General features: G+C 42.5%; 1 protein-coding gene across 6 annotated transcripts in view; it reads left to right on the top strand.

The window, feature by feature from the left end:
- The window catches only part of CCNY (cyclin Y), a 320,349-nt gene that overhangs the window by 230,613 nt on the left and 76,715 nt on the right, over nt 1–13,021 (top strand). For all 6 annotated transcript variants that reach the window (XM_019034943.4, XM_055352922.2, XM_019034945.3 and 3 more), the window contains one exon: nt 3,922–3,996. In XM_019034943.4, coding sequence (XP_018890488.1) covers nt 3,930–3,996 — 67 coding nt within the window. In that variant the 5' untranslated portion in view covers nt 3,922–3,929. The remainder of the gene's footprint in view (nt 1–3,921; nt 3,997–13,021) is intronic.

Raw genomic sequence — 13,021 nt, 5'->3', positions numbered from 1 at the left:
TGGAAATCATCATTCTCAGTAAACTATCGCAAGAACAAAAAACCAAACACTGCATATTCTCACTCATAGGTGGGAATTGAACAATGAGATGACATGGACACAGGAAGGGGAACATCACACTCTGGGGACTGTTGTGGGGTGGGGGGAGTGGGGAGGGATAGCATTGGGAGATATACCTAATGCTAGATGACGAGTTAGTGGGTGCAGCGCACCAGCATGGCACATGTATACATATGTAACTAACCTGCACAATGTGCACATGTACCCTAAAACTTAAAGTATAATAATAAAAAAAAAAAAAGAAAAACATCATAGAGGTGAACTGAAACCACTACGCTCTTCCAGATGTGTTCTACCTCATGGTAAACATTGGGGATATCATTTTTCCTGACTCTGCAACGAGGGGATCTTTTTCCTTCATGGCTAAAATTGCACTGTTTGTCATGCTTGGCTTCAGTGTGAAGTTAGGGTGATAAAGCAGGTTCATTTTGCTTGGCTCCTGAGAATGGTGGCTTTTCCCTTTTTTTTTTTTGTTCCCCAAAGAGGTAGAGTTCCCATGATAGAACACATATTGTAATTACCATAGTTTTCTTCAAGATCTGGCCTGTATTCACCTCATCTGTGAATTTCACATCAGACGCTGGTCTTGAAGTCTTTGAACTCTGCAAGTCACTTGATGTGTGTCACCGCACTGGGGAGAGATGACACCTGGTCTGTCATCATTAGGGACCACTTGTGGCCCAGGGAGCATTCTTGTCAGACTTAGAGTTATAACTTGGCCATGAAGGAAACGTGACAGGGTTTTCTTTGCCTCCCACTTGGTGCTCACCTTTCATAGGGAGAGTGTGAGACATAATCCTGCTGCTTGGCTTCCCCCACAGAGAACAAGTGGTCATTCCGCCTTTCCTCGCTGCAGCCCTCTTGAGGAGGAGCGGAGAGGCACGGGCTGCTGGTGGAGGGCGAGGGTGCCATCGCTCAGGAGTGCCTCTGAGCTGGTCAGTTTTCACCCTAGCTTCTATGACAGTGGACACTGCCGAGGGGAGACTCATCTTGGTGACTCTGTGTGAATCTCCTCTGAATTCAGGGAGAGCTTCAGGGCATCTTCTGGGAACACCACCCTGTGTTGGAGAGGCAGTCCAGCCACTCAGAGGGTCAAATCAGTTTTCACAAGTAGTTTTTAAACAAAAGTTAAAAAAAGCAAACCAATAGGCTGGGCACAGTGACTCATACCTGTAATCCCCCAGCACTTTGGGAGGCTGAAGCAGGAGGATCACTTGAACCCAGGAGCTTGAGACCAGCCTGGGCAACACAGTAAGACTCTGTAGCTACAAAAAATAAAAAAATTAGCCAGGCTTGTGGTACATGCCTGTAGTCTCAGCTCCTCAGGAGGCTGAAGCAGGAGGATCGCTTGAATCCAAGAAATTGAGGTTGCAGTGAGCCATGATTGCACTACTGCACTCCAGCCTGGGTGACAGAGCAAGACCCCATCTCAAAAACAAAAACAAAAAAACAAACCAATGAAAGTGTTTACAGTGCATAAAACTCAGAAAACAATCACATTCAAAGATAACCAAATATTGGTATATATTCTTTTGATGTATTTTCTATGCCTACACATATTTTTCCCCAAAAGGGTATCATAATGCTTTCGTCACCTAATGACATATGGTACATTGGTTTCCATGTCAATAAAATATTCTTCATGTGATTTTTAGATGGTATGATAGCATTTCACCATCCAAATGATAGTACTATTATTTACTATTAAAAGTGTCCCATTATTGGAGGCCTTCCCTTAGAATCTGTGACATCCCCATTATTAACAACTTTGAGGGCTTGTGAACATAACAGCATAGAACCCCAATCTGCAGGCAGTCAGGGGATTGTCCTCCAGGACATTCTTGGACTTAGGAGCAGGATCTCAATTCTCCAAGAAATGACAGTCTTGTGTTATTTTGGTTCCAAACAGGAAAGCTTCACATTTTTTGATTGTGGTGTTCCATAAACCTCTACTGATGTATTTTAGTAATAAAAGTGGGTCTTAAAGAAAACTGGTCTGGTAGATGAGTCTCAGTTGGGCATTAAGGGAATAAGGTAGTAGTCGCTAGTCCAGATGCTGTCTGAGGCCAAGGATTGATTTTCTGGTGTCACCTTGCTGGCATGTGGGAACTGCATGCATGATGTGTTTCCACTGCTGCTTTTCTAGGGGACTATGTGTGAAGGTTCTTGGACATTAAAAGCATCCATCCTGGTTAGGATTTTATATTTGCCCTCATTTTGATATGCAAAAGCCCTCAAAACATTTAGTAACGCATTTGTTATTTAACCCCTTTTATATCCTAGTTGAGCAGGAAACCTCCTTGCAGAGTCATTTTCACCATGAAATTTCTTGACTAACTGTAGTTCAAATTGAAGCAAATTCGAAAAATTCAGTGTCTCTTCCACCCATCTTTCTCCTTCCATCAAACCCCCTTAATAGCTTTGACTCTGAAATTATTGTGTAATGTTAACAGAAGTTATATAATACAAGAAGGATCAGATAGTTGAAGTAGCATCTGTTTAAGATTCAATAGATGTTTCTTTAATCAGGTACTCCGGGAGAAGTTAGGAACTGGCCCAGTAGCCATTGGCTGATGTAGGAAAAAAATCACCACACTTCAGAAGTTTGCTCAGGATAAATCTCTTTGTGGATAAGTGACTGGTGTTGCCTCCAGTGTATATTTATTTTACCATCCTTTTCTTTCTTTCACTTTATCTTTGATTGATTATTAACACTAAGGATAGCCCCTTCTGTTTTTCTTAGTGTTGATTAGGTTTCTCTGCAAATTTATTGAAATAATTGAACCCAAGAAGTTTTATTCTGACTCTCTAAGTTGGTTTGAAGACCATTCTGGCTTTCCAGTAATTTTGATCTCTTTCCTTCCCTAACTTAATTCTTCTGTTTTGCTTATTTTCTATGGAATCAGTTTTTTGTTTTTTGTTTTTTAAACTGGAAAAACTCTTCTGTGATGGCATTCTAAGTTGTTTATACCATCCTGACAAGTTGTAGACCTTGGAGATTGTTCTAAGAGTTCTAAGATTGCAAAATCAAATGCTTGTGAAGACCTGCCAGTAAAGCAGAGAGGGGTGGTCACTGGGGAGCTGGAGTCTTATGTCCCATAAGGGACACAGCCACTGTGAAGGGGTCACAGCTGCTTGGCTTCAGCCAGTTGTGACCATTGGGTTGAGGGCTCAGTGTTGCCAAACGATCTGATTTCTCAAGGGAAGCTGGAAATAAGGGTGTGTGTGTGTGTGTGTGTGTGTGTGTGTGTGTGTGTGCGTTATGTGTTTGAAATCTTGATTTTTATATGTTGTCTTAAATGTTTTTTAAAAAGTAGGGATCAAACAAAACATGTCTGGGGTGCAGATTAGGTCCACAAATGGCCAATTTGTAGCTTTTGCTCTAAGGGACAAGTTTTGCTTTTTCAGAAAATAGTTAAGCAGAGTATGTGGATGCTGATTCGCCCTAACGAGTTGAGATATTCCTATTTTAATCACCTTGAATAAGGAACTACCATGTACTTGACTGTAATGTTTCGATGAATCTGTTGTAGCACGTAACTCTCTTTAATCGCATGCCATAACTCTGTCCTGCTATTTTATAGTATATTGGGTGCAGAGCAGAATTTTTTCAGGAGAAAGTGGAGTTTCTCTTAGGCTAATAGATGTCTAGCCAACTGTCTAATTTTTATGTATGACTTTCATATTTCTAAATAGCAGTGTTCTGAATTGAACCAAAAGAATCTATTAACATAATAGCTATAGGTTTCCAGAATCCTTGAATGTATTAGCAATTTAAAGTTGAAAAATAATTGAGTCAATCTTGATTCCTCTTAGTTATCAGATGGTTTATTCATATAATTTCTTTTCCTTTCTTTAAAGATTTGAACATGGAATTCAATCCTTCAGATCATCCTCGGGCCAGCACAATATTCCTCAGTAAATCTCAGACAGACGGTAGGTCCTTAATTTATGTTTCTTTTTGTAAAAAAGGCTCATGTTGGTACTTCGCCTAGTGTTGATTTCCCACAAGATTTAATTTTCAATATGAAATAGAGTCCCTTTAGTGACCCACACATATACTGTTTAATGGTAGTTCTCTTGGGATTTTTTTCTTTTGCAGTGTTATGTTTTTAGAATTTCCTATTTGAAGCATCTATCCTCATTTTGTCAATCAGCTATATTATTTCTACATACATTGTGTCTGCCCTAAGAGTCAGAAATTTTCTTTTTAGAATTGATATTTGCATAATTTCTCTTAAGATCAGAAGTATTTGTTAATTTAGACAGTATGTAAAAGAAAGCAAAATATAATCCTTAATAAAACTACCACCAACTAGCTCTGTTGTGTCAGTTGAGAGCTGAATTGAACCCATACTGTAGGTGCAGATGTTTTCTTTCTTTCTTTTTTTTTTCCACCTCTATAATAATAACAACCATATCTAAGTTTATTCTTGTAGATCGTACCATCTTTATGGTTCATCCCAAGTGTGTTTGGGATTTCTTCTAGGAGTTTTCTCTCTTTTCAGCCCCCTCCCTGGGCGTTGGCTGCAAAGGAGAGAGAAGATAAAACTTATACAATGTGGCAAACACACATCTTCATTGGATTCCTATAGAAAAAGGTGGCAGGAGAAACTCATTAAATGATGATATCATGACCAGGATATTACTTTAGGATGCTGGAGTCCTACATGATTCTATCCCTAACTTTTTGGGCAATTGCTAAGCTTTAATTCAGAGAAGATCCTAAATGGACTAGAAAATAACCAAACATGTTTAAGATAGTAAGTTCATAAATGAGAATTGGTAACACTTCAGTAACGATTAGGTAACAATTTTGGCAAGGTATAGTGCTGATTTAATGTTATTGGGAATCTTTAGTTAGGCAAGCCACTGACTGGATTTGAAAGTTTGATGTGTTTTTGAAAAGTAAACGTTTCCAAGAATAAATTAGTATAGGCATCTAGTATTTAGGTTGGTGCAAAAGTAATTTCAGTTTTTGCCATTAAAAGTAATGGCAAAACTGAAGTAAGTTTTTGGTGTGCTGGATACAAAAGAAACATTTTTTTCCTCTGGTGAAGCAGGAAGCCATTGGGAGGGGTGGGATAATACAAAGGAAGGAGAGTGGTAGTGAAGATGGGTGTTTGGAACCATGAAAAAAGAGGGTCAAAACCAAGTTTTGCAGACACTGATAGTACTATAAAAACAAGAAACATAGTACTATAAAAACAAGAAACAAAGCTGGCTTACTTTCGGGTTTCATTCTTGCTTCTTGTGAACTCAGAGTGCAGACCAACTTCATTCAGAAGATGTGCTAACAAGATTCCCATGAAATTGCATGAGAGCCTCTAAGTGGATTTCCCATACCTTGGTTGTCCTGGTAGAAGGAAACTTGACCTAAGTCAGGGTTGTTCCAGACTTAGCTTAGGGAACTGTATCTTCCCTCGTCACCTTTGCACTAGATATCATTCCCTTTCCTCTTCTGGAACATCAGGGCATGAATTACTCTGACCCCTCTGTTTATTGCTTCAGTTTCTCTTTAAATGCTTGATCTTTCTACTCAACATGTAAACATAAATGAGTCTCATAGAAAAAGGGAAAGTAACCAATACGTCTCTTCGGGTGAAAGCTTCTATGCCATTTCTACCTCTCTCCCTGTCCACTCTCCCATTGGGATCTTCCTCCTATCCCTGCCATTCTGTGGAGCATAGCAGTAGAGTGACCTAAGGACATTTTCCCTTCTTGGGCTATTGCCCATGTATGTGGCACTTGCTGTCACCAAGAATTCCGTGCTTTTTAAAAACTTTTTGGCCTTCTGTTTTCAGATGGGCAATTTGCTGAAATTAAGTGCCTCTAATGAACAACTGCTTTATAAATAATTAGAAAAAATCAATTTTAAGGTAGATTTGGGCCAGGCGCGGTGGCTCACGCCTGTAATCCCAGCACTTTGGGAGGCCAAGGCAGGTGGATCACGAGGTCAGGAGATCGAGACCATCCTAGCTAACACGGTGAAACCCCGTCTCTACTAAAAATACAAAAAATTAGCTGGGCGTGGTGGCGGGCACCTGTATTCCCAGCTACTCAGGAGGCTGAGGCAGGAGAATGGCGTGAACCCGGGAGGTGGAGCTTGCAGTGAGCCGAGATTGTGCCACTGCACTCCGGCCTGGGCGACAGAGCGAGACTCCGTCTCAAAAAAAAAAAAAAAAAAAAAAAAAAACACGTAGATTTGGTAACTTTAATGAATTAATTCTTTAGTGACATGATAATCAGAGAATTGGCTACTTGGTGAATTGGCTTTTGGCAAATTGGTCCTAAGAAATCCTGCCCTTCTGAAAGCTCCTTCTCAGACATCTTCATAAACTTCTATTTGTCCCTCTAATGTAGTATTTCCCAGGGTCTCTCGTTTACCCTCTTATCTTTTTGGTTTGCACACGGTTCCTCATGGCATTTATGTCAACTGTCATGTCTAACCATATTTTTCTCTGTACTGTTCAAAACCCATGTATTCAACTGCCTGCTGGACATCTTTACAATGAAGGCTGTAGGTTCCCCTGACTCAGTATGTCCCAGACAGAACTTAAGAATTCCAGTTAACTTTCTGCATTTTCTACCCTGCCCAGGTCCTTAAGCCAAGGAGGGCTTTGGATTTTCTTAGACTCTCCTCTTCTCACAGGTGGGCAGCGGTGCTGGAGATACATTTCTTCCCAGCTCCAGGTTCAGTGACATCATATTGGCGGCTTGAAATAGCCATAATCAGAGTATTTACACCATGGAAATTGGCAAATGCTGCAAATCAGAGCATTTTTTAAACAGATGACTGTTAAACATTTACTAGTACACCATTGCATCCAGGCATTCCAAGGTGTACTCAGTTTCACCTCTTACCCAGCCTTGAACCTGACCACTATTTCCTATTGCAGTTGCTGCCACCTTAGTTCAGACTCACAGTTCCCCACTTGTGTTACTGCAGCAGCCTCTAGACTGGGCTCCCTGCCCTTGACCTTATCCCTCTCTAGTCCCTGGTCTGTGCTGCCGCTAGCTGACAGGACTTCCCTTGAATCAGATACGATTGTGCCACTGGCTTCCTTAACCTTTCTCAAGGGCTCCCCAGTTGCTTTAGAGTTAAATTTCAAACATCTTAGCATGGAATATGAGGCCCATCGTGATCCAGCCTCTGCCTTCCTTCCCAGGCAACTTCCTCTCTTCTTTGTGTACTTCTGTGCTTCTGCCATACATACTGAATCACTTGCTTCCTCAAGTCGGCCACTTGCCTCACACCTGGATTTCTCCTTCCCTTTTTCACACAGCTGATTTCTTCTGTACTCCAGGCTCCTCCTGCTGTCACTTCCTCCTTGAGGGTTTCTTTGATCCCTCAGCCTGGGTTGAGTAGGGCTTTGGTGAGCTCCCATAGGAGTAGCCTGTGGATCTTTCTTCATCATCAGAACCATACTGTGGAATTTAAAACGACCTTTTTGTCTTTGCCACCCGCTAGCCCCTAGAGGAAAAGGATCATGTGATATTGGATGTCAGTATTCCTTGTGCCAACCTGACTGGTTGAAAGAAGGAAGATGACAAAACCAGGAAACGTTCTTGATTTGATTGTGATAATTCGTCACTTGGATAAACTTATATTTCCATTACAAGACCACAACTGTGGGTCTTCTACCCTATTTTTTTTCTAATTGGAAGAAATGTAGTCTGAGACAGTAAGGCATACTTCTGTTAGAGTCTTTTCTTTTGAATCTGGTGATTTCTCCTCTTTCCTTCATTCAGGTTAATATACTTCAACAGTAGTTTAGATTCGATTTGTGGATAGGAAGCCATGATTGGGATGAGGACAGTCATGTTAGGGCAGCTGCTGCTTGGACCACAGACATGCAGCTCCTGGGTCTTGACAGCTCTGTGTTTCTGCAGACCCCACATTCTCTTTCCCCTCAGCACTTCATGATGTGGGAAACAAGTTGTCGGCCATGCATCCCACCTCCCAGCTGTTCACTAGACTGATTTAGATGGCACTTGCATGATGTCATCAGAGTTTTCGTGATTGCTAAATTCCTTTTCCTTCTGGATATCCAAGAGATTTAGGCTGAACATGGAACTTTTTTCTTGTTCCAAGCAGGAGACTAGGAACTCCAACAAAACTGGTTAAGTAGCCTGCTCATCAGACCCCTCCAGAAGCTGAAGGTAAGGGTATTTTATCCAAAGCCAGAGTGACTGCTTTCTTTCTTCACACAAAGAGGATGGCATTGCAGACTTTGTACAGGAGCCACTCAGCAAAGAAGGGACCAAGAGTTCCTCATGGGGGTAGAGAAGTTTGCCAGGCCAGAGAGAAGTTAGGTTGCGAGACCTGCCATGGTTTTTCATGCTACTATCATTACTTGTGGGGAAGAATTGTAGTTCCTCATGTCCTTTCCTTTTCTGTACTTATTTTAGTTCATCATTTTCAAAGATGTGAGAGCTTAATATTCTTAAATAATATGAGAAAGCAGCCAAGCCACATCTTTTTCCTTTTAATTAGTGTGATTTTTAGAGATTTATTGTCTTAACAAAGAATTTGGAGAAAAAAACCCTAAGTTTGCAGAATCTGTGTTTCTCAGGAGTCCCTTGAAATAATTAAAGGAATAAAAACTATCCATCCCTTGAGTAGCTTGAGCCAAAGTAGAAACATTAAAATTCAGAAATAAAAATATGATTCTTAGTTTTTGTTGCACAACCTTTTAGAAATACTGAAATTGAAAAAAATATTCTGTGGCTGTCCTCATTGGGGTCGTGTTTTGGTTACCGGGCAGTGTTGAACTTTTGTGTGGTGAAACAACCGCCCTTTTTGTCCTCCTCTTATCTAGCATTTAGGAGCAACTTTCCACTGCCCTGTCGGGATTGCTTTCCTCCGAGCGCTGCCATGGCCTTGCTGTCCTCACCTCACTTGCGTTCCCAGCTGTCTTTAGCTCGTTTGTGTGTGCAGGTGTGCAGGTGCTGGGGTGCCCCTTTCTCCAGCTACCCTCAATTGCTCGGTGTGTCTCCTTCAGGGCATGTCAAGTGCCATAGGGAAGACCTAAGCTTACACCAGTGATTTTCATGCTTTGTTCGTTTGCTTACATACTATGGAAAACAATTTTGAAAAACTGAAGTCCCTCAAGCATTTTTACGTTGACCTTAAAATTTTTTTACCCTATCAAAACACATAATTTCTGATGGATTATAAACGTTGATATTTTAAAATAAACTGGCCTTCTTTAACAAATATTTCAGATGAAATTTTAATACCATAGTGATTTGATACCCACCGTCAGTCCTTTAAAAATGTATGAACATGCTCCTAACAGTTGGAAATTTCATATCACTCCTTTATCATCTTGAACTTGTATTTCCATTCTATTTTCTCCATAAAATGTTATACTAGTATAATGTATTTTGATTTTGAAAAGTCATTTATCACACTATCATATTCTTTTCTATAAAAATATGACCTAGGCTGGGCACGGTGGCTCACGCCTGTAATCCCAGCACTTTGGGAGGCTGAGGCAAGCGGATCACGAGGTCAGGAGATCGAGACCATCCTGGCTAACAGTGAAACCCTGTCTCTACCAAAAATACAAAAAACTAACTGGGCGTGGTGGCAGGTGCCTGTAGTCTTACATTTTACCGGATAATTATTAAACAAAAAAATGAAATATTTTTTGGAAAAACATTTCTTGGTGAGATGCCTCTATGGTTTGATATTACTTATTACTGAAATGAGGCAGTATTCATCATCAAAGCCTTTGTTTTTTGTTTTGTTTTGTTTTGTTTTTGAGACGGAGTCTTGCTCTGTCGCTGAGGCTGGAGTGCGGTGGCACTATCTTGGCTCACTGCAAGCTCTGCCTCCTGGGTTCATACCATTCTCCTGTCTCAGCCTCCCGAGTAGCTGGGACTACGGGCGCCCACCACCACACCCAGCTAATTTTTTGTATTTTTAGTAGAGATGGGGTTTCACCATGTTAGCCAGGATGGTCTCGATCTCCTGACCTCGTGAGCCACTGCACCCGGCCAAGCCTTTGTTTTTATAGATGTAAGTGCTGAGGAACTTTGTTCATCTATATAAATAGATGGAAATAGAAAGATTTTTATTATAGTCATATCATTGAATTCTTTCTACTCTGTCTAGTTTATATGTCGAAAAATCTCCAAGGGATTTGTCAGCCAAAATAATTCCTAATAATCAGCTACAGTTCAGTTTTGTTCCCCTTCTATTTTATTGACAGTAGAGAATTGGAATCTATTTGATTTGCAAAAGAATTACTCAGTTAGAGGAGTCCCTCATTTTTACAGTTTCTGGGAAGTACATCAAAAAAGGTTTACCAAATGTAACACATGACTTTTATTTATATCTACTACTCTTTACATTTGGTGGCACCTAGTTTAACCTGATATCCTTGGGAGCTTTGGGAGAATAAATCTAGGCCTAATCTCAGAACACCTTCTCTGACTGCTGCCCCACCGCATTCTGCATGTCCCTCTGTCGCCGCAGAGGTCTTCAGCGTATCGTGATTTATTCCAAGTCTTCATGTTTATACATCTCTGCCATTCACAGTGCCAGGCCCATAGAAAGAACTCAAATATATGTTGAATGGAGGAACCCCCACCTGCTCTTTTCCTCTGAACTAATGTTTTCAGCTTCTCTTTTGATTTAAATATATTTTCCTCAGAATGCTACAGGTTCTTCATATGACTTTGTTGGCAAAGCCAGGCATCATAGGCAATCCAGTCAGTCAAATCAGTCTTACATTATTTTTAATTACGTATTTCTTTATTTGTATTTTTGCCTATCACACCTGTTTCTTAGAATCAGTCTTACCTTCTGTGAGAAAAAGTCTGATTTTATTTTTGCAATTCACATAACATGTTAATGTGCATGCCCGTGGCTGCCTTTGTGCTTCTGATCATAAATGGCCAGACAGGCTCAGGGGAGTGCACACCTGGCCAGCAGTCTGCGGTCCACTGCACCTTCCCGCCCTTCCCTGTGTCCTCCTGCACTGCTGCCCTCGCTGCTCCCCGAGCTTTGCTTGGGGGTCTAACGCCTGAAGAGGCAGGTCCTGTTGGAAACCATCCTCACTGTGATATCTGTAAACTCAGAGCCAGAAGTCTTTCCAGCACCCCTCCAGGGAAAGTCCATAGGACAAAGAAGCCTCCAGGTTGTGCCACAGGAGGCTGGCAGGAGATGAAAGACACATGAACCTGGATTGAAGGTGGTTACCGCAACCCCAGTGGCTGCTTGTCTTTCCATCTGGTGCCCCTGGAGGTTTTCACACCAGGTCAGTGCAGGCCTCAGCTCGGGTGTGCCTGCCTTTCTTTGTGAAGTTGTGAGGGAGGAAGGTGGTTCCTGCATCACACCTCAGCACATTTGAAGGTCTCTTTGAATACTTGGTTTGAGGACCTTTGCTCTAGTCTAGCCCTAAGTTACTTGTGACAGACCATTTCAATAAAAGAATTGCAAAAACTACTACCTCACCTGTCTTTCCCTCTAGTTTGGGGTGTGTGGAGGAGGGTGGGTACTCAAAAGCCATGAGTAGTTGAGTGTGCAGACAGGTCCATTTGTGCGTGCTGGGCTGCCCATGCCCTTGCCAACCTGTGGCCACCCCAGTGGCAGGGAACCAGCCTCTGGCCTCCAGTTAGGCAAGGCTCTAGGACCCAGCTCTGCGTTAGGCCTTTGTCTTCCATTAGTGGGATTTATAGTCACATAATCTCTTGGGTCATAACTTCCTATAAATTGACAATGGACACACCTGTCTCCTTAGAAGATTGCTCTCCTGAAGCAGTAGGGTGAGTCCCAGGCACACAGCGAGCCCTCAGCAATGTCTGCTCATTGACTTGTGATGTAACAGGTACTTTGGGACCCTCACTGGGGATCTCTTGAGCCAGCCTCTTCCAGGACCCCTGGCAAGAGGAGCCACCCCGTCCTGCCAGCGTAAGCATGTGTTCCAGAGATGTTTTCTACCGCCTGGTAGACAGCCAGTCTGGAAATCGTACATGCTCCTTGGGGTTGGCATGTCCAAATCAGAAGTCAGCGTCTTTCCTCTCCTGCCAGCTTCCTCTCCCTTGTCACCTATTTATTTATTTATTTATTTATTTTTTTGAGATGCTCTGTCGCCCAGGCTGGAGTGCAGTGGCACGATCTCGGCTCACTGCATGCTCTGCCTACCGGGTTCACACCATTCTCCTGCCTTCGCCTCCCGAGTAGCTGGGACTACAGGCGCCTGCCCCCACACCTGGCTAATTTTTTGTATTTTTAGTAGAGATGGGGTTTCACCATGTTAGCCAGGATGGTCTCGATCTCCTGACCTCGTGATCCACCCGCCTTGGCCCTCCAAAGTGCTGGGATTACAGGTGTGAGCGACCACGCCCGGCCTCATAACCTAGTTTTTAAGAATAAACCCATTGCTTGTCTGGGTCTTAATGGGCACCCCCAGAGTCCTGTAGTCAGTGTCTAAGCTGCGCCTATATGCCCTGAATTTCTCCCATCCTCCCCTTCCTGCCTGGACTCTTGTTTCCTCCTTCCTCACCTAGTCTGTGGCGAGGCCCTTTCCCAGCCTCCTGCCTCCATCATGTCCTCTCTCAAACCTTTCTTCCACCTGTCTGCAAGTGGAGCTTCTCTTAGGCCCCTCCCTGCCTGACCGTCTGTCTCCTCACCACTGGAACAGTGAGACACCAGCACACACACAGAGCCCTTTTCACCCTTCTTATGGGTCCCCTCCCCTCCAGGCCTGAGAGGCCATCACCTGTGGCATGCTCTGCCCGCAGCACCTGCCCTCTGTCCATGCTGGCCCAATGGCTGCCTCATAGGTGATGCTTCCCTGTTTCTCTTCATTCCATTGATTGTGATAGACACGTTTCCTTGGCTGGAACGCCTCTGAAATCAGCACAGTGACTTGCCAAAATTTAATTGGCAGCATTTTTTTTTCTTTCTTAGTGACACATAGAGTAATGGTTTATCAGAAAATCAGTG

This window comes from Gorilla gorilla, chromosome 8 (assembly GCF_029281585.2).
Source record: "Gorilla gorilla gorilla isolate KB3781 chromosome 8, NHGRI_mGorGor1-v2.1_pri, whole genome shotgun sequence".
In the NCBI taxonomy this organism is placed as follows: Eukaryota; Metazoa; Chordata; class Mammalia; order Primates; family Hominidae; genus Gorilla; species Gorilla gorilla.
This window is presented reverse-complemented; position numbering and strand designations above follow the sequence as displayed.